This window comes from Hippocampus comes, unplaced genomic scaffold (assembly GCF_001891065.2).
Source record: "Hippocampus comes isolate QL1 unplaced genomic scaffold, H_comes_QL1_v1.1 scaffold234, whole genome shotgun sequence".
NCBI lineage: Eukaryota > Metazoa > Chordata > Actinopteri > Syngnathiformes > Syngnathidae > Hippocampus > Hippocampus comes.
This window is the reverse complement of record NW_017805479.1, coordinates 589061-615997: the sequence shown is the minus strand read 5'-3', so window position 1 is coordinate 615997 and position 26937 is coordinate 589061. Positions and strand designations below refer to the sequence as shown.

General features: G+C 42.2%; 2 protein-coding genes and 1 long non-coding RNA gene across 7 annotated transcripts in view; 2 read left to right on the top strand and 1 right to left on the bottom strand.

Annotated features, from left to right (window-relative positions):
- Positions 1 to 2514: 2514 nt before the first annotated feature.
- On the top strand, positions 2515 to 14491 carry tmprss3a (transmembrane serine protease 3a). Its single transcript, XM_019875646.1, has 12 exons — positions 2515 to 2723; positions 6521 to 6634; positions 7207 to 7323; positions 8080 to 8203; positions 9243 to 9362; positions 10467 to 10513; positions 11575 to 11740; positions 12049 to 12218; positions 12830 to 12925; positions 13012 to 13154; positions 13317 to 13469; positions 14225 to 14491. Exons 1-12 carry the CDS (start codon positions 2690 to 2692, stop codon positions 14258 to 14260), a joined length of 1320 nt encoding a protein of 439 aa, XP_019731205.1. The 5' UTR covers positions 2515 to 2689; the 3' UTR covers positions 14261 to 14491.
- A 401-nt stretch (positions 14492 to 14892) lies between these two features.
- The window catches only part of pknox1.1 (pbx/knotted 1 homeobox 1.1), a 19633-nt gene continuing 7588 nt past the window's right edge, over positions 14893 to 26937 (bottom strand). For 3 of the 5 annotated variants that reach the window (XM_019875677.1, XM_019875678.1, XM_019875676.1), the window contains 8 exons: positions 25906 to 26077; positions 25123 to 25323; positions 24895 to 25039; positions 24680 to 24777; positions 17819 to 17947; positions 17663 to 17739; positions 17220 to 17386; positions 14893 to 15794 (listed from right to left, as the gene is read on the bottom strand). In XM_019875677.1, coding sequence (XP_019731236.1) covers positions 15613 to 15794; positions 17220 to 17386; positions 17663 to 17739; positions 17819 to 17947; positions 24680 to 24777; positions 24895 to 25039; positions 25123 to 25323; positions 25906 to 26077 — 1171 coding nt within the window. In that variant the 3' untranslated portion in view covers positions 14893 to 15612. The remainder of the gene's footprint in view (positions 15795 to 17219; positions 17387 to 17662; positions 17740 to 17818; positions 17948 to 24679; positions 24778 to 24894; positions 25040 to 25122; positions 25324 to 25905; positions 26078 to 26937) is intronic. The other 2 variants (XM_019875680.1, XM_019875679.1) reach the window with 1 other exon arrangement.
- On the top strand, positions 23874 to 25061 carry LOC109519264 (uncharacterized). The gene is made up of 3 exons (XR_002168912.1): positions 23874 to 23968; positions 24006 to 24708; positions 24983 to 25061. It is a non-coding gene; the product is annotated as an uncharacterized LOC109519264 (long non-coding RNA).

Genomic DNA, 26937 nt, shown 5'->3' with positions numbered 1-26937 from the left:
ATTGTGAGCGAAGGTTTTGGGAAGAAATGTAAGTTACTACTAAGTCAGCGAGATAGGAAGCTGTCTAGCTATGTAATAATTTATGAGAAAGTAACAAAACCTTGAAATCGCATCTCAAGTGGAGAGGGAGCCAATACAAGTTGTGCAGTATCCGGGTAATATTTCTTGTCCTCGTCAGGAGTCTTGCTGTAGCACTTTGAAGGCTTTTGTTGTTAGACACAGGAAGACCAGAAAGCAAAATGTTGCAAAGGTCAAGGCAACGCTAACGCATTAATTATGATCTCTGCGTCGCTAGCAGATGGAATGCATCTTAGTGATATTCTGGAGATGAAAAAACATAGTTCTTGAACATGGGGCATGGACAGAGGGGTTAAATGCGATATTTTAAACAAGAGTCCTAGCTGAAGAAATCTAATCAGTTGAAAAACAGCAGAAATCTATTGCACATTTCAGGTTAGGAATCTGAGGAAATAGGCTAAGGGGGTTGTAGAGGAGGGGACCTGTCCATTTCCTTATGGCCCTCCGTGGACACAGGTTCTTTTATTTCTCTATAAGGTGGAAGAAAACCCAACACCATGTCGCTATTTTCTCAGTTTATCACAACACACGAATCGATTCGGGCTTCTGAGAGTTTCAGATCTCGTCAGGAAGAGTAGAAAAAAATGCAGTCATGAGAATATCGAGACAATATGATCATGAGAGGCGGGCAGTTACACCTCCATGCAAATCCCGGAAACAAAGAAATGAACATGTCATCTGACCCAGTGTGGCTGGAAAAAGTTGGGAGTGGTGAGGTGAGACCAGACCACCACTACCCACCATTGTCTTCGGGCTGAGCTTTGATGTGATGGCAGGAACACAGATGCTTGAGATAACAGTTACTCTTTTGATGTCAAACATGTCCTCTGGAGGGGGCCCTAAAAGTGGTGGGGGTCGAGGGGCACTGAAGGTGATTGTAATCACAGTGAGCAGTAAATACCTTCAACAACATTCTACATTCTTTGTTTTCGTGTTGGAACAGAACCAACACCAGAGTGGGGCTAAATAAAATCACAGTAAGGAATAAATTCCTTAACAGGGTTTAAGTAGAGAATCAATAGTTTTAAAAAGTGCACAAAGGTTGTGATGGTTATCCTGAATTAGGTTTGATAAATGTTCACGTTTGTCATCTTCAACTGTGATCTGGTAGTTGTGCCAGCAGTTTTTCCAGATTTGATAAAGACCTTCAGCTTGTTTTTTTCCCCCTTATGTTCCGCTTTGCAGCACACCTGCTGAACTGCACGAGTTCTGTCATTAACCAAGGCTCAGGTCTAGCTTTTGACTTCACAGTTTTTAGTGGAGCCACCGAATCCGGTATAGCACGGCAGGATGAGTGGAACCAAGTGAGTTCAACAGTGTTTGAAGAGGGAACGCAAAGCTCATCAAAGGCATCCAGCAGTGAGAAGGTTAAAAATCTAGTGGCCGCACTCCGGAGTAGCAGATTTAACAGCAGCACAAGAAAAGACGACATATGTGATCGGTGATCACATGGTCCAAGACTTTCAAGTTTGACATCGGTAGACCATAAGCAAAAACTAGATCTAAAGTATGTCCTTGTTCATGCATCGGGGTAGTGACATATTGCGCAAAATTAATCAAGGCTTAAAAAGTCCTTTGCCAGTGTTTTTTTCAGAACAGCGAACTGAATATTTAAATCCCCCATAAGGAGGATATGATCATACTTGAGCCAGATTTTGGTAAGAAGATTTTAAAAGTCATTCAAAAAGTCCTTATTGCATTGAGGAGGACGGTAAATGACAGCATAGAGCACAGGGAGTGCATGACCTACTTCAAAAAAAGTTGCTTCAAGGCTGGTCATATATGCGGTGAATGTACACCGTTTACGTTTAAAATTGTTTTTAAAAATACTTTTTTGTGTCTTTCAGCTCATTTGGTATTGATACAACTAATGTTGCAAAAAAAAAGTCTACGGGGTGTATAATAGACAACCACCACAAATATAGTTTTTCTTCAAGTGATAAATCTTTTGACACCTTGAACAATCAACCTGACATCCGCGTTCCCTTCTGACCTCCAGTTGGAAGTCATAAAGCCATAAATCGTGGACCTACACACACACACACACCTCCTCCCACCCATCAATCAAATTTTGACAGCTATTGTTCTCTATCTGTGTTAGCACATTTGAAGTCAGAATATTGTAAAAAGTCCTTCATGTCAATATTATTTCTTATTAAAAATAACCAGAAACCCACGTAGATATCAGTTTGTGTGTGTGTGTGTGTGTGTGTGTGTGTGTGTGTGTGTGTGTGTGTGTGTGTGTAACCACAATGTTGCATTAAAACATAAACCAAGGGATCTGCATGCCAGTGAGCACACGGCACATCAATTACAGTATTACACGTTGTCTTTCGCATGACAAATGCTTTGTTGGTACGTCATATACGGTATTTAAAAAAAAAAATTGTCCCATATTTATTTCTACCATTGTTTTAACAATTCCTTTTAGGAATTTAAAGCTGAAGCAGGGGAACAACAAACTGCCTCCAAGATCGAAGTGGTTTCAGTGACAGAGGAAGACCTCCCCACTGTTGAGACCCCAAACACACTAAATGTCAGCTTAAACATAAATTCGCATTCTGACAACTTCAGAAATCCTGCAGACCCTCAAACATCATCAAGTCCAACCATGCCCGTCACCAAGGTTCAGCCATTTATGAATGGTAAGTCCGTCTTGTAGAATTAGGCCCCGCCTACCAAGTATGTACTTGTACGTCTTAGTCTTTTTTTTTTTTTGCGTCAAAGTGAGGAGGAGGGTCTGATGCAGTCTGTGAATGAGAATCAGACGTTTGCATTGTAAATCATGTAAAAAAGTGACCAGTAGGTGGCAGTGTTGTAAAAGATCCGGCAGGGTTATGCTGCAGAAGCGGAAGTAGGGGGTGTGGTGTTGGAGGAAAATTGCGAATGGAGAGCAGATAGTGGTAGGTAGTAGTGATGGGAATTCCGGCTCTTTTTAGAGAGCCGGTTCTTTTGGCTCGGCTCACTAAAAAGAGCCGGCTCTTTCGGCTCCCAAATGGCTCCTCAGTTTTTTTGTTGCTTAAATTAGTTTACTCCCAAAAATAATGTAAAATTATGTGTAAAATGAATTACGAATGTAAAAAATATACAGTATATCAAATATTTATTATTTATATGGCTTTATATTCTTCTGAACATACTCAACATGGCGTACAACATGGAGTGCTACAAAAAAATAAATTACAAAGTACAAAAACAAAGACCCATCTCAAAACAAGGTCAACAAAAAGTTCCAATCTCTGATTGTGCATATTTATAAGTGTTTAAATATTTACAGTAAAACAACATAAGTAAGCTTTGATTACCACACAACAAATTATAAATTAAAATTTGATATTGGACATTTTAACCTTGCACAGTCTACACGCTGCCTTTGAACTATCAATTCAGTTGAAATCAGTCCAAATTCCATTGCGTTGCCTATCCATTTTCTCACCTTTCCACTTTCCACCGTGTAGTTTTTTCTCTGTACTGTAGCGCTATCGAGCTCTCTCTCGTCTCCCTGTCTCTCCTGTTCGTGTGCTGCTCACAGTGTGCTGCTGTTTCTCTGACTCCTCCCCGTTCTCTTCACTGAAGCGCGCGCGTGTGTCTGTGTCTGCGTGTGCGTGCGTGTGCGTGCGTGTGTAACCCTCTCCTCCCTCTTCTACCACGGATCTTGACCAATCACGTGCGGCTTTAACCGAAAGGGGGAAAAAACAGGAGGAAAAAAAAAAGTCGGCTCCCATTAAAGCGGCTCCCTCTTAGGAGCCGGCTCATGTCGTTCACTTCAAAGAGCCGGCTCTAAGAGCCGGCTCGTTCGCGAACGACACATCACTAGTAGGTAGTAGCGATGGAAAAGTCAAAACAGTTAACCCTTGACGAATGTTTTTTGGTAAAAATAAGTTTCAACAAAGTTTAGTGGAGGGGACCCACACACTCACAAACGCACACACACACACGCGCACGCACACACGTCAATACATGCACACACATCCACGTTTACACGTGCACACGCTCACTGAACTCTCACTTCTGTTCATAGTTGAATTCAACAGTTCATTGGTTTTATCTGCAAATAAATTGTTCTTTTGCTATCAAACGTCCTTTTTGTGGCGGTGTTTATGTTGTTTTGTGGAAGAAATGCATTATTTAGATGTTAGAGCTTTCACAAAAGCAAAAATAGTACAGTCGTGTCAAAGTTGAAATTATGCTTGAAATGCATGCTTTTACAAAAAGCTCTTTTTCTTTTTTTTGCCCAGGAATCGCCATTTTCATGAAACTTAGCCATTTTGTAATGCCGATTGCTGAAGAATGGAAAAAGACAGAAACAATTCTTTTTTCTGCTGAAAGAAGAGAGTCTAAACTTTATTTTGGTAGGCTCCATGTTTATATAGCATTAAAACCAAATATTCTGTGGGCCTGGCAAGATCAATCAAAATCCAGTAAAACGCTGGGATTGAGGGGGTTGCTCCAGTGAAAATGGCTGGGATTGAATGAGTTTAATGGGATTTAACGCTCCTCTGTGGCGTGCCATGTTCCAGGAGTTGAATAACATCTAGGTGGAGTTTCTCAAGGCACTGAATGTTTTTGGTTTGTCTTGTTATGACTCCGCAGCATCTCATTTACATCCGGACAGTGCCAGGGAATAATCAAGGGCAGCACAGTTCTCGACTGGTTCGAACATTCACCTCACAGCGCAGAGGTGCAGGATTCGATTCCGCCATGTTGCATGTTTTCCCCATACCTGTGAGGGATTTCTCTGGTTTCCTCCAGAATTCCACCCGAGGTCAATTGGTTACTCTAAAGTTCCTTACGTGTTATCGAATGATGTGTGCTGCCTACTGCCCGAAGTCAGCTAGGATCGGCTCCGGCATGCCCCAACCCTCGTGAAGATGAAGCGGTTCAGATAATGGATGGATGGATGGAATAATCATTCCCCAGTAAATTCTTTTCAGGGTCCTGTGGAGGAAAGTACAGTCCAAGCTCAGCTTCCGAGGACCACCGTGTTTTTATTTTGGCTGTGGCTTTATTTGTGGAACAGTGGGCATGTTTTACAGCCTCAGCCGTGTCCTTGAAAGTCCACTCAACCAGTCAATTTGTGCTTAGTGGGATTTGAAGAAGGCGTTTGACAGGGTGTATAGAGTACCCTGGGCTGTTTGGTCCCTTTACATTTAATGGGCACTGAGTCAGGCACTTCGATACCGATGTTTGTGTTTGAACAAAATTTATAGAGGCAGCTAGGACACTGAGGTGGTTTGCTTTGGTGGCCTCACGCTCTCTGCTTTTGCAGATGTTGTTAGCTTTTAGTTGTAACTTTGACACAGATCTGAGTGTGAAGTGGCTGGAATGAGAAACAACACCTCCAAACTTGTAGAGTTCATAAAATCTAGGGGTCGCTGCTCCTTTGCATCAAGAGGACCCAGATGACTGGTTAGGATTCCTCCTCGAAGAATCTCCGGTGGTTTGCACTAGAGAGACTGTCTCTCAACTGGTCAGAGAATGACTCAGAATTTACTCTGAAGAGCTGGACAATGTTGCCGTCATTCTCTCTGCTTAGAATGATACCCCTGTGTTCTGACCCTGAATAATTAGAGATTGATTAAAAAAAAATGCTGACAGAATACAATATCTCATTGAAATATCCTCGATAATCCCCAATCAGGAGGTGACACCAGCAAAGATTAGAGCATGCTTGATTGGGGGCATGTTTTACAGCCTCAGCCGTGTCCTTGAAAGTCCACTCAACCAGTCAATTTGTGCTTAGTGGGATTTGAAGAAGGCGTTTGACAGGGTGTATAGAGTACCCTGGGCTGTTTGGTCCCTTTACATTTAATGGGCACTGAGTCAGGCACTTCGATACCGATGTTTGTGTTTGAACAAAATTTATAGAGGCAGCTAGGACACTGAGGTGGTTTGCTTTGGTGGCCTCACGCTCTCTGCTTTTGCAGATGTTGTTAGCTTTTAGTTGTAACTTTGACACAAATCTGAGTGTGAAGTGGCTGGAATGAGAAACAACACCTCCAAACTTGGATAGTTCATAAAATCTAGGGGTCGCTGCTCCTTTGCATCAAGAGGACCCAGACGACTGGTTAGGATTCCTCCTGGAAGAATCTCCGGTGGTTTGCACTCGAGAGACTGTCTCTCAACTGGTCAGAGAATGTCTTAGAATTTACTCCTAAGAGCTGGACAACATTGCCGTCATTCTCTCTGTTAAGAATGATGCCCCTGTGTTCTGGCCCTGAATAATTAAAGATTGATTAAAAAAATGCTGACAGAAGACAATAACTAATTGAAATATCCTCGATAATCCCCAATCAGGAGGTGACACCAGCAAAGATTAGAGCATGCTTGATTGGATTCTGTCAATTGCACCATTTCCTGCTCCTGCTAATGAGAGAGAGATGATGATTACTTATTACAGTACAGTCAAAGTCTGTACTCTGAATCTATACTCTTTTTACAGAGGATGATTTGGTGAAAGGCTGGAAGAAAAGACTACTGGCCCATCGCATGGTGTTGATAATTGCAGCCTGTGTCATAACGGTGTTCACTCTAGCTCTTGGTATTGGCCTTGGAGGTGAGAAACTTGTCTGACACATTGTACTTCTTAACCTCTTTTATCATTTTCAAATGGTTTTAACATAAAAAAAAAAAAATCCCAGTTTTAACAATTCTTCTTGCCAATAAGGGGGAGGGGGTGTATTGCCGCTTATGTCAAAATTTGGTTGATGACCTCCATGATGACATTAGGGGGTCACCCGGAGGTCATGTCCCATCACCTAGGGGTCAGAGGTCAATAGAAGAACTGATGTTAAAGCCCAAACTTTTCAACCGAATGAATAAAAAAGGAAATATAACGTAAAATTATTCATATAGAATTCATATTAAAAGTGAAAAGTCACAATTTGAATAGACGATCCCTTTAGCAGTCCGATAAAGGCCAGCGCTGCTGGAATGAGCACAAAACGCTTCACTCTCTTCTTCCATTGAGCTGGGCAGAGCCCAATGAACTGTCACGGGCTGCACTGCAAGTTCGCACAATTTGAAAATAGATTTCATTTTATCACAAAGGATTACCGTATATTGTCTTCAATGAATTGGAGAAAAAAAAATCTGCTCTGTTTTTATTTTCCCTCTGTGTCTCTATAGTGGGTCTGAGCTGTGTTGGGAGGTTTCGCTGTGGCTTTTCCTCTCAATGCATCAGAAGCTCAGCGCAGTGTGATGGAGAGGTGCACTGTGACAATGGAGAGGATGAGCTTGGCTGTGGTGAGACGCACAGCAAACCACAAGGGGCGCTTCAAAGGTCCTAGGACTGACAGGGACTGAAGTTTTGGGGCAAATGATTGGGCCTGAAGTGATTTCATTTTTTTTTTTTTTTTTTTACTGGGCCCTTAATCCCACCACCGCACAGCGCGACTAAGATATATTGCGCCTAACTTGCAAAATTACGCTCGAATTGATTGTGTGCACTGTTGGTGGGCGTGTGACTATTGGTTTATTGAACTCACATTCAGATCCTTAACAGCAGGTGCTAAATTCCAAGTTCATTCACTCAACCAGATTACACAGCTCATTGGCAGGTTCTGTTTAAAGTCATGTTTTGTTTGTTTGTAGTCATCAAGAGTGCATGGCAATTGGATTTAGATGTATGCGCGCTTTCTGCATAACATTAGGTGTAAAACTTGCGATAAACTGCTCAGGATAAACACGGGGAGAACATGCAAACTCCACACAGGAAGGCCGGAGCTGGAATAGAACCCTGCACTTCTGCACTGTGAGATCGACGCGCTAACTAGTCGACCAGGCCTAATCTATATAAGTGCAAAAACTCATGTGGAAACCAAGGTAAAGCCAGGGTAAAGTTTATTTTTGGAAGGCACAGGTGCAAGCAACATTTAATACATCTTGACCATTCCAGATGACAGCAAAGCAATGTCAGCCAATACCACCCACCCCATAAAGTAACTATACATTATTTTGAATCATAATTTGCAAATAAACTATGAACTGTTTCTATGTCAGTGCGTCTCAGTGGGCGGAGTTCAGTCCTTCAAGTTCAGAAAGGCGGTGTGTGGAGGACAGTCTGCTCAGATGACTGGAATAACTGGCTGGGACTCTCAGCCTGCAAGCAGTTGGGATATACCAGGTGTCTCTTTCACTTAAAATGACACCTTGTGTGTGCTTTGCTGTGATGCATGGCTTCTGTTCAATCTCTCTCTCTCTCTCTCTCTCTCTCTCTCTCTCTCTCTCTCTCTCTCTCTCTCTCTCTCTCTCTCTCTCTCTCTCTCTCTCTCTCTCTCTCACAGCATGATGTTCGATTAGTTAGCAAGTCTGCTTCACAGTGCAGAGGTCAGGGGTTCGATTTTGGTTCGATTTCAGCCCTGGTCTTCCTGTGCGGAGTTTGCATGTTCTCCCTGTGCCTGTATGGGTTTTCTCCGGGTACTCCGGTTTACTCCCACATTCCAAAAACATGCATGGCAGGTTGATTGAATGCTCCAAATTGTCCCGATGCGTGATTGTGGCCACGAATGGTTGTTTGTTTATGTGCTTTATCCTCATGAGGGTCGTGGGCATGCTGGAGCTTATCCCAGATGTCTTTTAGTAGTGGGTGGGGTACACCCTGAAGTGGGTGCCAGCCAACGGCAGGGCACACATACTGTAGACCAGGGATGTCCAAAGTCGGTCGAGTGGGCAACATTTAACACATAATGCTGTTCTACACAATGCTCGGTAGAATAGTGTGAGTTTCCATGTATTAAGATAAAAGGCTGTGGAAAGACACCTTAAGGAAAGGGTGGGTTCTCCGCAAAACCCAGCCCGGTTGATCAATGCGTAAATCTCCATACCAGCAGTGAGGCGTTCCATCTCAGATCTCGTCCTTGTCAGTCGGTGCACATTCTGTACAGTGACATCCAATTTAGTCATCGTCACTTAGCGCCCTCTCCAAGTCGGTAGAAGAAGCGGCAGTTGAGCAGGTCAACATGTAATTCAACTAGATGTAAAAGAACAGAAATTAGTCTTGAGTCGAAATGTAAACATTTATATTGTTGTCCTTTTAGTGACACAGTCAACAATTCACCCACTCTCATTCATATTTTTCTGAAAACTATCGTGCACAATGTATAAACAATTTTCAACATTCCAATTACCTATATTAACTGTTCCTGTTTTCGTCTCTTTGGCAGTTACGTCGAGTCATTCTTCATCTCCCTGACCTCCATTGAGCAGGACCTTCAGTCCAATCTTGTGTCAATCAATCTGAACCAATCACAAATCATTAAGCTACAAAACACCACAAGCTACAGGTACAGAATATAGTTGTAGTTTAATAATGCAATATAAATGTGTGTGTGTGTGTGTGTGTGTGTGTGTGTGTGTGTGTGTGTGTGTGTGTGTGTGTGTGTGTGTGTGTGTGTGTGTGTGTGCGCATAACAATAAATTACAAACTAGCAGCTAATTTCTAATACATCTATCGATCGATAGATCGGTCAATTGATATACCGTATTTTCTGCACTATAAGGTGCTTCAGATTATAAGGTGCACCTTCAATGTATGGCCTATTTTAAAACTGTTTTCATATATAGTGCGCACTGCATTATAAGGTGCATAGAATAGAGGCTACAATAGTGGCTGCGGTTGCGCTATGTATCCACTCGATGCTGCTACGCTAAAGGTAACACAATGCAATACAATAAAATACAGCTTTATTTATAGAGAGCAAAGCAATGCAGAACTGGTCACAAACACGGACATGAAACATATAAATACAAATGCCATTACAAAACAATAAATGAAAGACAAAAGTTTTGAAGCCAATTGATTCAACAAAAAGGCACACAAAGCTCGTGAGCTCACGTCTACAAGGAGCTGAATATCCTTCGAAGTCTTGCTTGTCTCCTTCTTCCTTCTTTTAGTCAGTAGTGAACTATGCTTTTTGGTATTGCTGTATCTTCATTTCATAATGGCTGTGCAGAGCTCACAAAATAGTTGTCTGTTTGAGTGTGTGTTGGTGAAGGCACGTGTCAATTAGTGTCGGGCAGAACCCTTTTAGGTTACAATTGGTTCCTGCCTATAAACACCAATAGATGACATCAGAACACTAACAGGGAAACAATCCGATGGGGACTAAAAAATATCAGTGTGTGTGTGTGTGTGTGTGTGTGTGTGAAAAATATATATATATATATATATATATAGAGAGAGAGAGAGAGAGAGAGAGAGAGAGAGAGAGAGAGAGAGAGAGAGAGAGAGAGAGAGAGAGAGAGAGAGAAATAATACTAACTGTCAATGCTTTTCTTACTTACATTGTTTATTTTAGTATTTTTAACATTTAAACTGTTATGTCAATGTCCTGCTGTCTGATTTTTATTCTGTACGTGTCTGACTTGCTTGTCTTTGGTCACTACAGTAAAGCCCACTGCAGTTCAGGAAAGGTGACAACGCTGAAATGTCTGGGTGAGACACTTAAGTGTGGTTATGTACACACATAGCAATCTTAAATGTCTTTTAAAAAAAAAAAAAAACATTATTTATTTTTACGTGAGGGACTTCACTCATCATGAGGAAAAAAACTGCTCTAACAGTGTGTGGTGTACACAAGAAGGCCAACACTGCATACCACACATACGATCTTTTGACTGACACGTTTGAGTCTCCTCCGCCAAACCACATGTCTGCCATAGTGTCAAGGTTTAACTGTTAGATTCAACATGGTTGTGGTTACAAATGTTTATCCTTGTGATTTTTTTGTGGTAAATAATTGGAAACACTCAACACAACCTGTGGCTCATCTGTTATGCACAAGCACAAGCTTCAGGTCACGTCTTCATTGGCCATCGTTCCATTTTGTGGTGTGTTGACCTCATGTGTGTTGACATCTCTGAGGATTTGTGACCAAAAATATTGAATGAATGTTTTAAAATGTATTATTGGAGGTCCCAACTGCTAGGTGTGATTGTGAATGTGAATGGTTGTTTCTCTATGTTCCCTATGATTGGCTGGCAACCAGTTCAGGGTGTCCCCCCGCCTACTACCTGAACGTGGCTGGGATAGGCTCCAGTGCACCTGCGACCCTCTTGAGGATAAGTGGCTTGGGTAATGGATGGCGGTCCCAACTGGTTTTCAACCAGATTGCTAAATCCTTGAGAGCCCCTACCCAGCCTGTTTTACATGTTTCCCACCTCCAACACACCTGATTCAAATGATTAGGATCATGATCAGGCTTCTTCAAAGTTGAAAATACCATACTATACTGCAATCTTACGGAATTCTCCAAATGAATTATATTCAAAAGTGACAGAAACGGTTGCTTACGTTCGGTGTCTTAGTAAGTCTCACAGCTGGGAACACAGTTTGCGCATGGACATCCTGCTGTGATTGTTGCACCTACAGCCTGCACCTGGGTAGCAAGTCAGTTTTGGACATTTAGTTCAAACTAAAAACAAAATCCACCAAGTCACACTGGACTACACGGTTCACAGAGAAGATAAGGCTGACGTGCACTATTCTGTTCATAGAATGTGGCTTCAGACCCAAGTACTTGACTCGTATTGTTGGAGGAAACATCTCTCGGCCAGGCCAGTTTCCTTGGCAGGTCAGCCTTCATTTCAGCAGTGAACACCTCTGTGGAGGCTCTATCATAACATCACATTGGATCCTCACAGCAGCGCATTGTGTTTTTGGGTAAGTCATTCATACATTGATCTGTTTTGGCCATATTTATTCAACTTTTCCCTGAAGGCAACACTTCAACGTTACAGTATGTTGTAATTTTACAATTAAATAATTGTGTCTTGGGACATGATAACCTGTCATGGTGTGTTTATACGTTTATGTCGTGTACTGTATATTGGCTCACAATCAGCACTTGTTATGGTCTGTTACATTTTACATATGCCAGCATTGACAATGTTAATATTTTAGCATTCCATTCATTCTTATTCTGGATATTTGATGTGGCAGAGCTCATTAATTGTCCTTTCTGTTATCAGATTTGCAGACCCTTCCTTGTGGGTAGTCCATGCGGGAGAGGTAGAGCAACCAGTCCATGGTGCCCAATCTCTTGCAGTTGAGCAGATCATACATCACGCTCGCTATCACCCTAAAGGACTGGATTATGATATTGCACTTGTGAAACTCAGCAAGCCCCTTATTTTCAATGGTATGATGTTAGTTTATGCACTTAGGGGCATATTGTACCGTGTGCTTGAGTCCGAAAAGGTGCGCAGCTGCACATTTTTTTGGGTCAATGATTTAAGTATGTCATTCACACATCTTCATGGGAAATCTGAGTAGAGCCAAGCTTAAATGACGGCGTTTCCTGTCACCTATATTTCCAAACGGTAGGTTTGTCCCAAACATGACTGCTTATCTCCAAAAGGAACACCATGACAAATGTAAAACATATCGGTTATAAGAGCGTGTGTGCACTTGTGCAACCGCATTATCTATGGTGTTTTTACTTCCCCTTTAGATAAGATTTCCTTTTAAATTTAGTCGAGTTACCCAGTTTATACTGTAAGTCATAATTGTGGAAATAAAGTTTTGAAATGGTTCATCTTGATCTCGTTTTTTTCTTTTTTTATATTACATAAACAAGATAGAATTTGAACAGCCGCGTGTAGACTTTTCATATCCACTGCATCTGAAATGTCCTATGCCATTTTACCTCGTTTTTTTCTTTTTTTATATTACATAAACAAGAATTTGAACAGCCGCGTGTAGACTTTTCATTTCCACTGCATCTGAAATGTCCTATGCCATTTTATTTAGGATTTGTGGAGCCCATCTGCCTGCCGAATTATGGGGAAGAATTTGAGGAGGGTACCATGTGCTGGATCTCTGGTTGGGGAGCAACGGAGGACAAGGGTGAGCCCCACAAATCGGATTGCACGGCTACAAATAATTCATGACTGTACAAAGAAATAGTTTTCAATGTGCCGTGCCTTTTCAAGGGGAGACGAGTGTGGTTTTGCGTTCTGCCATGGTCCCCCTCCTCTCCACAAAGACCTGCAACCAGCCTCAGGTTTACCAGGGCTTCATCTCACCATGGATGATCTGTGCAGGATACTTGGGAGGAGGAATAGACTCCTGTCAGGTGATAATTCATCTTGTGATCTTGTTTCAGTGTATTATATAACACCACTGTACTGTTTTCCCATGATGTGATGATCCCAACAAGTGTATGTACAGACCCAGCCAAAAGTTGTTGTGAGCCAGGATGTGCACATTTCATTTTCATTCGAATTCATTTCTGCAGGGGGATAGTGGGGGTCCTCTCGCTTGTGAGGACTCATCTCGATGGAAGCTGGTTGGGACGACGAGCTGGGGCATTGGCTGTGCGATAAGGAACAAGCCAGGCGTGTATACCAGGATCACACATTCACTTCACTGGATCCGGCAACACATGGAGGTCAGTGCGTGAAACGAATCAAACCAGAGATTAAGACTTTGTGCGACTCACCGCCTCAATCAGAAGGTATTCATGAGCAACAAGGACATACAACGATGTGCAAAGACTGTATGGCAAAAACAGCCATCCATTTTCTTCCATTTATCTGACGTCGGGTCTCAGGGACAGCTTTTAATACCAGGGATGCCAGACTTCCCTCCCACAATTTAAAAATAAATTTTCAATATTTGCATATGTCTGACTGGAGTTTTATTCCTTAGTAGTCAAATTATGTTATATTTGTTCTCTGGATAATTCATCAAATCAATTCATTTTTATCACCAATTTGAAGCAGATGTTAACGTCTGACTGAACTGGCTGCCAGCCAATCACAGGGCACGCATAGATGAAAAACCATCCGCGCTCACACTCACATCGAGGGACAATTTCGGGTGTTCCATTAACCTGCCACGCATGTTTTGGGAATGTGGGAGGAACATTTGACAGAAATGTTAGGCCTAAGACTCATGTTTTCAGATTTAGTAAGTCTAATGTGATCAAAATATTTAAGAACAAGTATATGTATTCACAATGACTTATTCCAATGTTTTGAAATGCTCATGCGGTCTTGTTTAACTAAGATGCATAAGCCTCATTTTATACACCTGCCGATTTGTTTTAACCTTTCAAAACTCTTATCAGTGATGTTTTACAAGAACTATTCATTTTCACTTTACAGGGACTTTTAATATTGTCGTCTTGGGTTTTTTTTCCAGAGGGAAGAGGCTCCAAACGCAGCAACTATCAACTGAATCACCTTTTCGATTGAGACTGCGAGCCAGTTTGATAAGGCAGAAATTAAGAGTTGAGATTTTTTATTCCAAAATGGAAAGCTCTCAGTCAAACCAGACATGACAAAACATCATGCTTTATAAAAAGAAAAACAGGCATGAAAAGAGACGTTACGTTTGCAAACTACCCATCCCCATCCTGAGGACATCTCAGATATTCCCGCACATTAACAATACTCTCTCATTCAAAAATAAAAAAATCTATCCATCATCCATGCTGTCTAGGGACCAAAAAATTGTAACTAATTGACCCTTTCATGCACCAATAATCTGTAACCTGACAACATAAAATGTCCACTGTAGTAACCGCTGTCCCTGAAAGGGTTAATTGCACCATTTTCTGTAATTGCGATTAATCATATTCTGCTTCTACTTTCAATTTTTTATTTTATTTTTTTTTACAAAGCTTATAACAAATATTTACCTGAGTAAAACATTGAAATTTGTGTAAAATAATAAAAATTATACACGAACTCAAAGCCTGTTCCAACAGCTTTCTTTAAATGCAGTCCAATTTATTTATTTATTTATTTTTTAACCAATCAGTCAGACTTTTGCTCTTTTCGGTAGTAATAAAAGAACACAGAACTCGATTTTAAGTTTAAAACCAATTTAATTCTTTTTTTTTCAGTTTTTTAAGAAAACTTCACAAAGAACCCTGGAAAACAAGGTTGCTGCTTTTATGAATCTGTACATCAACATTTGTTACAAACGGAACAAAAACAAACAAACAAACAAACAAAAAAAAACACTATTTTCATATTATGTGTATGGATATAAAAATAAGCATCTGCCTTTTATTTTGAAACTCCCAAGAGCTTTGCTCTTTTGCAGAGGTCCATGTGAGAGCTGTGGAGTCAGTCTTGCACATATCTACTCAAAACACAAGCATGCAAAAAGAGACAAACCCTAACAATAGAACTTTAAAGTGTTGTCATCCAAACTTACAATTCAACAGGGGTGAAGAAAGACATGATGTTTGTCAATATTTATGAACATAGCATAACAAACTCGCTTCTGGTGTTTAACACTTTCCTCGGATGAATTCCATTTCTTTTCTCACTTAAATATACAAAGTGCAATCGCCTACAGCAACTAAATAAGTAAAAACAGTTTCTGAAAAACACGCACGGCAAAAGGTGGATTTTAGGAAGATTGGGATAATTCCCACAAATCCTGTTTTGTGCTCTGGATAAACCCAAATGTGTGTGTCCGTTTGTACGATGGCCATCCAAAAACCCGCTCGCTTTTGCAGACTCATTTGACATTTTGCGTGGACATGTACTGTAGTGTATGATGTTTGTGCGCATTATCTACTGGAGTGATTCACTGTTGTCAAGGCCCAGCCCAGCCATATCCGCGTCGTCGTCATCCTCTCCACTGTCCCCACATTCATCTTCACTATGGCCGCCGAGCATCACCTGCTGTACCGCCAGTGTCGCACCATCCGATGTCAGGCTGTGGAGACCCTCCATGTTCATCGTCACCATTGTACCTAAAAAACAGTCAAGGAACTTGAATGTCCGAGTAGAAATCTGCGGCAATGTTTACCCCAATAAAAACTTGGTAAAAATGGGGAAATAAAATCACACTCAGAGATGATCAAACTTATTCACGATGACCTAAAAAAATATTTAGGTTGCGCCGTGCACGTCAGATCTGTCGCTGTACCTGTACATGCGGCTGGCGTCGGGCTGAAACCTTCTATGTCCCAATTGGGTTCATTTAATAATTGTTTTGACAAAACTATACTGAAGTGTTGAGAATGGCTTTCTTTCTTTATTTGATGACGCAATGTTAATGGGTGAACATATATGTTTTTGGGGTCTCCTAAAAAGCGATGCTTTTAGAGATACAAGGATTTCGTCCGACGCTGGTGATGTGCGTCTTCCTTCGGGGAAGTCTTTAGTTAGAACGCAGTGCATTCATAGTTTCAGTCAATTTCGTAAATGTACTCTTTGGGGAGAAGTTAAAGAGCACAAACTCAGCGGTGTTGTGCGATTATTTTTGAGTCGCTGTGATAATCAAAATGACAAGCATTTGGATTGTGAATTTAATTTAGGGGTCTCCTCTGGTCGCAGTTAATGTACATTTTGCGGGAGTAGAGGTATCAGACTCATTGCTTCCAAAACGCAGTTGTCATATACTGTAAATCAGGGTTGCCCAACCAGTTGCGATCGACCGGTGGTCGCGATCGACTGGTCCCAAGTCAATCGCGAGGGTTGTCGGGGAAGAGATTGGTGTGTCTGTGAGGAATATTATATATTTTTGTGTTTGTGTACACTGCATCCTAACCATCCTATCAGTAAAAGTATTCAAAAATAAAATAAAAAAGCAGGTAATGTTTAACCGACGGTGGCGCATGAACTCCATCACTGGAAGTTGTTAGTGCTCAGCAGCTTGTGACATCTTGCGGTATGTTTTTTTCTTTCTTTCATTTTAAAAATTGTTCTTATTCCGTTTGTGTCATCTGCAATTTAACGATAGCACTGGCAAAAAAATGGGAATATGGAGCGCCAGGAGACACATTTTAAAAGGGTACATGTGAACTACGGTAGTGATGTTCCTTCGCTTAACATGCTGCAAAAGTGTGTCCCATGCCTCCGCGTTAGGTCCCCCCACTAAGGTAGGCAGTGATTTCCTTTTCATAAACTCGACTTGATTTTTCTGTTTTATTCATGTTAGGTGCCGTTATGGCTGCCGCTCATCATGGCATGCGTGTGTGTGCGCGCGAGTGTGCGTGCGGTAATGGTCGATCGCAAAGGTTGGTTGGCTTGAAAAGTAGGTCTTCGGTTAAAAGGGGTTGGGCACTTCTGCTGTGGCCAAAACAGTTTTCATAAATTAAATAAAATGTAAATAAGACAAAATCTGTGAGAATGTAAAACGCCATTTTGGCCATTTTGTAAGATTTTATTCATACCATCTGGCATTGTAACTTGCTGTGGTGTGCCACCCCCTGAGGCAATGGAGTCAGGCCAGAAGCGCTGCAGTGGCCTGTTTTGAGGAGTCTTCTTTTTAGTTTTAGGCGTCTCAGAGGAGCTGGCATCCAACATGGGTTGCAGAATCCGCCTTCGAGCATTTATAAACCTGCAAACACAAGGCAGCATATAGATTCTGTGTTTTTCTCCCCCAAGTGTGATTCTCTTCCCACAGGTATTGAGTAGACTTGAGTTATGAAACTATGCTGTAATGAGGCCACATTGCTCGTATCTCCCAAGAAACACATGCAAACATACATTAATAACAGCAAGCCAGTCAAGTTAATATAACTCACACATCTTATGTTTAAATACATGAGATAATTCAAACAATAGGGAGAGAAAAGAAGGGCTTTTGTGGGCTATTGGGGGAAACTTCACTCACCAGTTGTTGACCTGTAGAAGTGTCAAATTTGTCTGGCTGGCTATCTGTTTCTTTTCATCCTCCGTTGGGTAAGGGTGCTACAGAGGAAGGGAGGAAGACATTTTGTTGGTTTTGTATTTCAAGGTTGACAAATGACCCGACGTGCACAAAACTCACTCCAATGTGCTGAAAAAGCCATGAGCGCATGACATTTGTGGCATGCTTGGGTAGAACACCGCGTTTGTTTTTTGTCGAGCTGTCGTCATGATTGAAGAGGTTTAAGTCCTGATGAAACCGCAGCTGGAGCTGAGCAAAATGGAGAATAGGTTAGCCAAGAACAACGATACCATTGTAAATTGGTCATGTTAAACATACTCGATAAAAACAACCTAATTGCTGCATCATAAGAATTTTCTTAAAGCCTCTTAAAATTTCCAACTTCCACCCGGGGCAATTCATTTACCAAACGGGCCATGCAACAAACTTGGAATGGTTGTCGATGGCAATGTCAACACGCTCACCTCAATCATGACCCGTATGTCAGTGTATTTTTTTAAAAAACAGAATCAAATGATATTGTTTCAATAAGAGGCTGCTTGCTGTGATGTATAATTAGATTTAAAAAAAAAAAAGCAAACCAAATTACAGTCATTAAAATTACATTACCGTAGCATCACTATCTAACTCAACAATTTTAAAAAAGTGCCTACAGTGAGCATCATTTTTTCAGTTTTTTAAGTGAGCTGTTCACTCGTAGATTATTTATACAGTGGACCACCGAAATTTGTGGATGATAGGGACCAGGCCACCCCGTGAAGAGCAAAAAATTCACATAATGCTGACCTTCTCTGTACTCATGGATGCAGATGGCACGGGGGACGTCCCCCTGACTTTCATGGTAACTGTTGCCCCTCCCACCCTCACTTTGGCGACGTAAGAACATATACAACTCGAGTTAGATATACATCAGTAGATTTGTGTCCCAAGCGCGAGCATATCATTTCAAATTTTTAGTACACGGGCCCTGTGGATTTATCATGGCATTAATGACCCAGTAAAGGGGTGTCATCCATCCATCCATTTTCAACACTGCTCATCAGGGTGCTGGAGCCAATCCCAGCTGACTTTGGGCAAAAAGCGGACTATACCCTGAATTTGTTGCCAGTCAGTCGCAGGGAAAGGGGTCAAACCTTTATTAAAATACAGTAACCTCTCGCCACTTCTCGCTTCAAGTTTTGTGGCTTCAGTTTTCCTAAACTACTCTATTCATTAAAAAAAATAAATAATAATAAAATTCCGCAAGAGAAAGCGATTCGGAGTATAAGGTTGAATTTGTTGCCAGTCAGTCGCAGGGAAAGGGGTCAAACCTTTATTAAAATACAGTAACCTCTCGCCACTTCTCGCTTCAAGTTTTGTGGCTTCAGTTTTCCTAAAATACTCTATTCATTAAAAAAATTAAATTGCGTATTTTCCGCAAGAGAAAGCGATTCGGAGTATAAGGCGAATCTTTAGTGAATGGCCTATTTTAAAACCGTTTTCATATATTGGGCGCACCGCATTAGAAGGCGCATAAAATAGAAGCCACGTTAGTGGCTGCAGTTGTGTTAGGCATCCACTAGATGGAGCTACACCAAAGGAATACAATAACTTTATTTGTATAGCACTTTCACAACCGCTGCAGCTGTAACAAAGCGCTTTACAGTACCTTTAAAATACTATGTCCAAGAAATCAGGAATATTGAGTCATACATAAAGGCAGGCGCATTGGATTGATTATAAGGCGCACTGTCGGCTTTTGAGAACATTGAATGCTTTTAGGTGCGCCTTATAGTGCGGAAAGTACGGTAATCAAAAAAGAAAAAAGAAAAAAATACAGCCATATCGGCATCCATATTGCGGTAAGAGATGTTTCATGTTGATGTGCGAGAGAGGTTTCCCTGCATTTTGGACAAAGAGATGAGGCTCAGACTCCGAGGCTTTGTGCATGCTTGTACTGGACTGGACAGGTCACAGGCACTCATCCAAGTCGCATGATTGGTTCCCGGTGCAACATCGACCAATGAGAGCACAACTGGATTTATCCCGTGAGCTGACTGAGCTGCACCCAGCACCTTCCTTTGTTGTGTTTCGTCACACTGTTTACTGTCTCACATACTGTTTCTTAGTGTTGTGTTCATGATAACTTTTTTGGTTTTCGTTTTTTGATTCGTTAAACTGCGCTCCAACCAATTCCCGCCATTGAAGCAATGTGTCCTGGGTGTGTGGAATCATGTAAGCCCGCTCGTCCCTCTACGAAGATGACACCATCAACGGGGACACATCTCTAACACTGTCAAAGTTGGGTGTGTGGAATCATGTAAGCCCGCTCGTCCCTCCACGAAGATGACACCATCAATGGGGACACATCTCTTCAACACTGTCAAAGCGATGGTTCGCAGCCTTGACCGGGTCACGGAGCCTTATTTTGACGCTTTCCTGCCGGGCCCGGTCACAAGGAAGCAGTCACAGCTCAGACGAAAGCTCAAACTGTCAGCTAGGTAAGTCACGAAAGTCACTTATGATAAGTATAATACATGGACCTCCGTTTCCCTTGCCTGGACGCGGGTCACCAGGGCCCCCACTCTGGAGCCAAGCCTGGAGGTGGGGCTCGCTGGCGAGCGCCTGGTGGCCGGGCCTACACCCATGGGGCCTGGCTGGGCTCAGCCCGAAGAAGTAAACGTGGGTCTCCCTTCCCATGGGGTCACCACCTGTAGGAGGGGCCAACAAAAGCTAGCCTAGGGACATGGAATGTCACCTCTCTTGCAGGGAAAGAGCCTGTGCTGATGTGCAAGGCAGAGATGTTCCAACTTGACAGAGTCGGACTTGCCTCCACACACAGAGGGGTTGGACTCTTTTCCACTCTGAAGTTGCCCACAGTGAGCGGCGCAGAGCAGGTGTGGGCATACTCATTGCCTACCAGCTCATTACCTGTACATCATCGTCTGATACTACATGGTGAGCGAGTTGAAGGGGTGCGTGTATATACTGTAATTTCTCGGAATATGGCTGGATTAAAAAAAAAAAAAAAAAACAACAAAAACTTACACAGATGAACATATTCAGACAATAGTGAACAAAGTAATACAGCTATAAACATAAGGATTTACCTAACTGGTTCTACTTGGGATGTAGGGAGGGATGAAATGTTAACAGTAAATAGAGCTATAGTTCGATCGGTGTTTGACAATGGATTTGTGGTCCATGGCTGCGCAGCCAAGACCGCTTTGGCTAAACGTGATGTGGTTCAGGCAAGGACACTTAGAATATGTGTGGATGCAGTGAGCACTACCTCAGTCTCTGCTCTACTCGTGGAAACCGGAGAAAGTCCTTTGTATTTTGTATTACGAAACTGGCCTTTAATTATATTATCAAGTGAAAAGGATTTGGAGGATCACTTCTCTTCGCATCAGTATTTGATGATAGCTGGCTATATAGAAAAGGAACAGATAGAGAGAGTTTTTTTTTTCAAACAGTCTGTTAAAAATCAAATTGTCCATCCCTGTTTACAGGGTAGAGACATTGTGGGTCCTGTGATTTGGCCTGCCATTCAACCTGGGTTATAATCTGACCCTGACATAGATGTTTCAGTATATGAAGCGGTACGACATGGTTACAAAAGGGATTTATGTAAATACGCACCTTAGGAATGAAAGGGTCGATGCTGCATAATTTACAATGATGGGTCAAGGGATCCGACGAGCTGTCAAGTGAGTTTTGGTATTTAAGTTCCTCAGTTAGAGTTTAGACAGGGTCGACAGCTTCCTGATGGCATTGCTGTCTTCATGGTCGAATTGATTGGGATTCATTGGTCACTGTGGTGGGTAAAAGAAGTGGGGGTTAAAATTTCTTTAATTTGCACTGATTCATTGTCATCGCTGGTGGCATTGGGAAGAGGTGGCGGTAGGGCTCAACCTGATCTCGTGATTGAATGTTGATTTTCAGGTTGGAGATGATCGGTTACGGAATGGGCTTATTGTGGGTCGGGGATGAGATCTTACCCCACGTGGTGGAGTTTAAGTATCTTGGGGTCTTGTTCACGAGTGAGGGCGGGAGGGAGGGGGAGATTGACAGACGGGTCACTACGGCGTCTGCTGTGATGCGAACTTTGTATCGGTCTTTCGTGGGGAAGAAGGAGCTGAGCCAAAAGGCGAAGCTCTCAATTTACCGGTCGACCTACGTTCCAACCCTCCTCACCTATGGTTACGAGCTATGGGTCATGACCGAAAGAATGAGATGCTGGACACAAGAGGCCGAAATGAGTTTTTTCCGCAGGGTGTCCGGGCTCTCCCTTAAGATAAGCTAAGAAGCTCGGTCATCCGGGAGGGGCTCAGAGGTGAGCCGCTTTCCTCCATGTCGAGAGGTGGCTTGGGCATTTGTTAAGATGCCTCCTGGACGGCTCCCTGGCGAGGTGTTCCGGGCATATCCTACCGCCAGGAGGCCCGGGGACGACCCAGGAAACGCTGGAGAGTTTGTCTCCCGGTTAGCCTCGGAACACCTTGGGATCACGCAGGAAGAGCTGAAAGAAGTGGTTGGGGAGAGGGAAGTCTGGGCTTCTCTGCTACAGCTTTTGGCCCCGCGACCCGACTTCGGATAAGCGGGAGAAAATGGATGAATGGATGCCAACAAATGTGGGTGTCATGGGCAATGAAATAGCAGATGAGATTACCAAATCGAGAACAAACCATTCAGGAGTACAGATCTAAGTGTCCTTGGGGAGCATGGAATCTCATGCCAAAATTAGGGAAGAAATACTTTCTAAGTGAATAATGGCAATAAACGTGGAATACTGAAAGGAGAGGGAGGAATCTTTAACACATTAATCCACTAGCGGAGTGTACTGTTACTCCATGTTTCACAAGGCAAGAGGATACAAAATTGACAGGGCTTTGGCTCACTGTGGACTGGCTGGTGGGCTCTACTTATGATGAAAACATTGTGATGGCTGTTGTGAGGTTTGTGGTGTAAGGAAGTCAGAGGAGCAGATGTGATGCTGCAATGTCCATCATATGCAGCATCGATTGAGGTAATGGCTGGGTTAGGTTTAGGGGGCATGTCATTTGGAATGATGTTGGGGGCCAAATGGTTCACTAAGGCAGAGGAGAAGGGTGGCTTTGCAGTTTTTTTTTTAAGAAACACTGGGCTGTATCCAAAAACTGAACAGGTGTTAGTTTTGGCTTGCTATGCGTGCTAGTCATCTGACCAATGGACGGCAGCAATGCACTTAATGTGCCCAGTCTGCCGGAAAGAAAAAAAGAAGGGAATGTGTTCACTTTATACAGCAAAACATGATATCATGAGTGAAATGAGCAGCTTCCACATTTGCAGATAAGTATAGATGCTGATTAAGAATCCTTGCTATGTTATTTATATGCGGTGTTTGGTGATGTATATTGCAAGTAAAGTTAGCCTCAACTGACAGTCGGTTGGCTGGGCAACTTCAGTCACTGTGCGTGACTCAAATTGACGCTACAGGTTGGATTATTAAGTGTATTTTAATGTATCAAACAATGGAATCCTTCATTTTATGGGCTATTAACCCAGATTGATGCTATTTGCTTACTTAGGCAATTACACAAAATTAGATTTTTATCAAGCATCGTGCATGTTGAAATGTATTGCGTTTCACTAAGTGTAAATGTCATGGCTATCGTGACTGTATTTGCTATTTTATGCTAAAAACCCACAAAGAGTTTCAGTACAAAAAAATCCCCGACATGATACAGCAAGTTCTGAGGTGGACCAACACACAATTAGTTGTTCAATATTTTTATCATTAAATTTAATGCTCATTTAGAATATTAAATTATGAATTGCCTTTGCATGATGTGGCAATGTACAGCCCATCAAATGCACAGAAGGAGAAATTCTATTTCCAGGTTTAAGCCAGCGAGACACAACCGGCCGCTGTCAAGTCAAAAATACAATGTATACCGTCCACATATTTTGTGTTTTCCATCAATATTGAACCGGGAAACCATATTTACAACTTCTATATGCAACATAGATGAAGTCATGCAAAAGTGATTTTGCGAAAGGTACTCAAAGCTCACCCCCAGCACTCATTCATTCTGAATAGAGGGCTTAATGGCTGCCCCTTCGAATCAATGGCTCGTCATCTTAACTCTGCGCCAACCCTGAGGCAGGAGCAACAGCCTGTCCGGCAAAGGAAGCGGCGACACTACTCTGGCGGCAAGAAACTTCTCATTCAAGTGGATGGAACCCAGTGAGTGCAAGGCTGTAGTCAAGTCCAACTTTATCCAATCCAAGTCACAAATTCGGGTTACAAAGGTCCAAGTCAAGTCCCACTCAAGTCAGAGTGACAAAGAGTCCAAGTCAAGTTCGAGTTCACAAGGTCCGAGTCCGAGTCCATATGAGATCAAGAGTTAACGTTAAGACAGAAAAATAGAACTGCAAAATTTGAGAAACTTCATTATGTTCAACATTCTTGCCAAGGAGTCTGAGTCAAGTCCAAGACAACAAAAAACATGTCGAAAAAAATTGCCTCTCCCCTTTGAGCAGCTGACCCATGTGTCCAGATATATTATTAGAGTACTCTCCTCTGTGAGCACTTACGATAGTGATTTCTGCTTGTGCAGTCAATCAGTAATTGACAATCATGTGAATATGAGAACAGCTCCCATTACCGCTTATTTCGACCCCTGATATCTCTCTCTCTCTCTGGAAAGGGGTGTGGGGGGTGCACACACATAAATTATACACACAATTTTCAGTGTTCTCAATGTATTTGTGTAGGAATTATGATGGTTACTGTTAGGTTTATTCACTTTTTTCAAACAGTGCTATTTTTCTTTTCAGTAAAATGAATGACCACTACAAGCTGTACCCGCCTACTGCCTGAAGACAGCTGGGATCGGCCCCCAGCATGCCAACAACCCGAAGGAGGCAAAGCGGTTCGGAGAATGGATGGAATGAACTTTTGTGTTAGTCTTTTGAGCTAACGCCAACGTCAGAAGCATCAAAGAAAGAGAAACGACAAACCTGATTGTTTTGGACACGTAGAGTCCCTGGTGAGATGGCCTGTGTTACTACTTGTCCTTGGTGAGTGACGACTGTTACAGGCTGATACACTGTGCCACCTGGGAGGAATGCACAATGGTTATATTGGAGTTGCTGGAGGTAGGCAGCTTTGTCAGAGTGCCATTTTCGACATGAGCTGCTCTTTCGCTGTAATAATGCAGTAACAGGACAGTTACCTGTCGGTGTGGTAGTATGCCATGATGACATACCTGCAACCACCTGGGTGGGATTTACTGCCGTGACGGTGACATTTCCTTGTTGCAGGGCTGAAGCCGGCACCACAATTTGACCCTGAGGACTCCCTGAGATGGAACAGGGGACCTGATAACAAAAGGGCCTTGGATTGATTGTTCACGATAACCTCAAACTGACATTATGAGGGTGACTTGATGGTGATCGCTGACCTGGGATTTGGCTGGTGAGAAACTTGGGGCCTGGCTTTGAACAGGTGAGTAAGGACTACCAGGCTCTCCACTCAGTAGGGTCTCACTGTTCATTTTAGTCTTGAGGCAAGCAATGTAACGGCTGCAGAAGTCCTTGCACAGGTCACTCACCTTCTCCAACTCCAACAGGTGGATTCGCAGCACCTGGATGGCTTTTACCATCTGCAAAAAAAATAAATAAATAAATAAAAAGATCACATTTTAGGAAAGCGTCTTGGATTTGTGGACACACAGTCAAGCAGCAACGTACATGTAAAAAATGCAAATACGTTTTTAAAGTCAAAAACAAACATACACGGTCAGAAACAAGGTGGCCAAAGTTGAAACGGTCATTCATTTTGTTCTTATAAATACCAAAGTGATCACTTCTCACTGTTGAACAATCATTCATTTTGGAATTATCACTGAAATATTCCCATATTTCCACATGACATTGCACAAAATACAATCCCCAAGAACCCAGGTTAGCTAGTAAATCCCAAGCCTTGTGAAAATAACACAAGGTAAAATAAATACGATAAAGACAGAAGGGTAATGCTTATTCAAGGCTTCAATGTATGCAAAGATGCAAGTTAAGCACCTATCTATGTTTAAAAACGGATGTCTCGAAGCCACATCTTTATGGAATGATCTCGTACCACAAGTACATTTGATTTCAACCTGCCGGACTAAAATATAGAAACGTTTGCCAAAGAGACAATGTGGAGCTGGCATATCATTGTTGGTCGGAGGATATAAGCTCACCAAGTTGTCAAGTTCTGGATCTTCACTGAAAAAGGGCTTTCCGTCCTTCTCCTGAGAGCGGACAAAATTCTCAATGTCCACATCAAAGCTTGCCGACGTGATACACTCAGAACTAAGAGTGGACAGCTCACACTTCTCAAACAGCAGAGCCAACAAAGGGAACAGAGGATGTCTGCAAAAGGGAAATATATGGGTCATTTTCACATAATTTGGTCAAAATAACAGTTAATAACAGCTTCCTCTTCATGGCATGCCAACTCACCCATGTAATTAAGATCCCTTTATACTCCTAAATGCGTGCATTTCAAAAACTGTTCTTTCCAATAAATTGGCAGAATGTCAATGATACACAATTCCGTCGAATCGTGTCGCATGCTGTCCATAATGTGATAAACATGTTGCAAGTAAAAATTATGTTTGGTTCCTTTCCTTCTGTGTCCACAAGCTACCTTCTACGATTTACTACTATACTTACCGTACTATACACTTAAACCAGAACAACTTCAGTACGTTGAACCGGAAGTTGAATGGGGGTTCCCTCTTGGGGTTTGCATTGGACAGGGGGCCCGAAACATAAGTCTACCTCTGAATGTCTCGGGGGGGATTTTATGAGTGGGCAAGTCAAAGTTTGGACTTACATCCCACTGAAATGTTACATGACCTTAAATGGGCAGATCATGCTAAAAAAACTCACGAATATGTGAGTTAAATCAATTCAGCACACAAGAGTGAACAAAAATTCCTGCACAGCCATGCTGAAGACTAAATCAGCATTCATTGCAAACACTTGATTACAGTTACGAATGCCAAGATTAGGTTCAAGGTGAAGCCGGTAGGTTTATGCTGAATGATTATACTGCATTTCAGAATCACTTCGGTTGTTTTGGTGAGCTATTAAAAAAATGGCGAAATGATCTGAAACATTTAAGTGTGATTAAAAGGAAGAAAGACACACACACACACACACACACACACACACACACACACACACACACACACACACACACACACACACCCTACAGCAGTCAGACA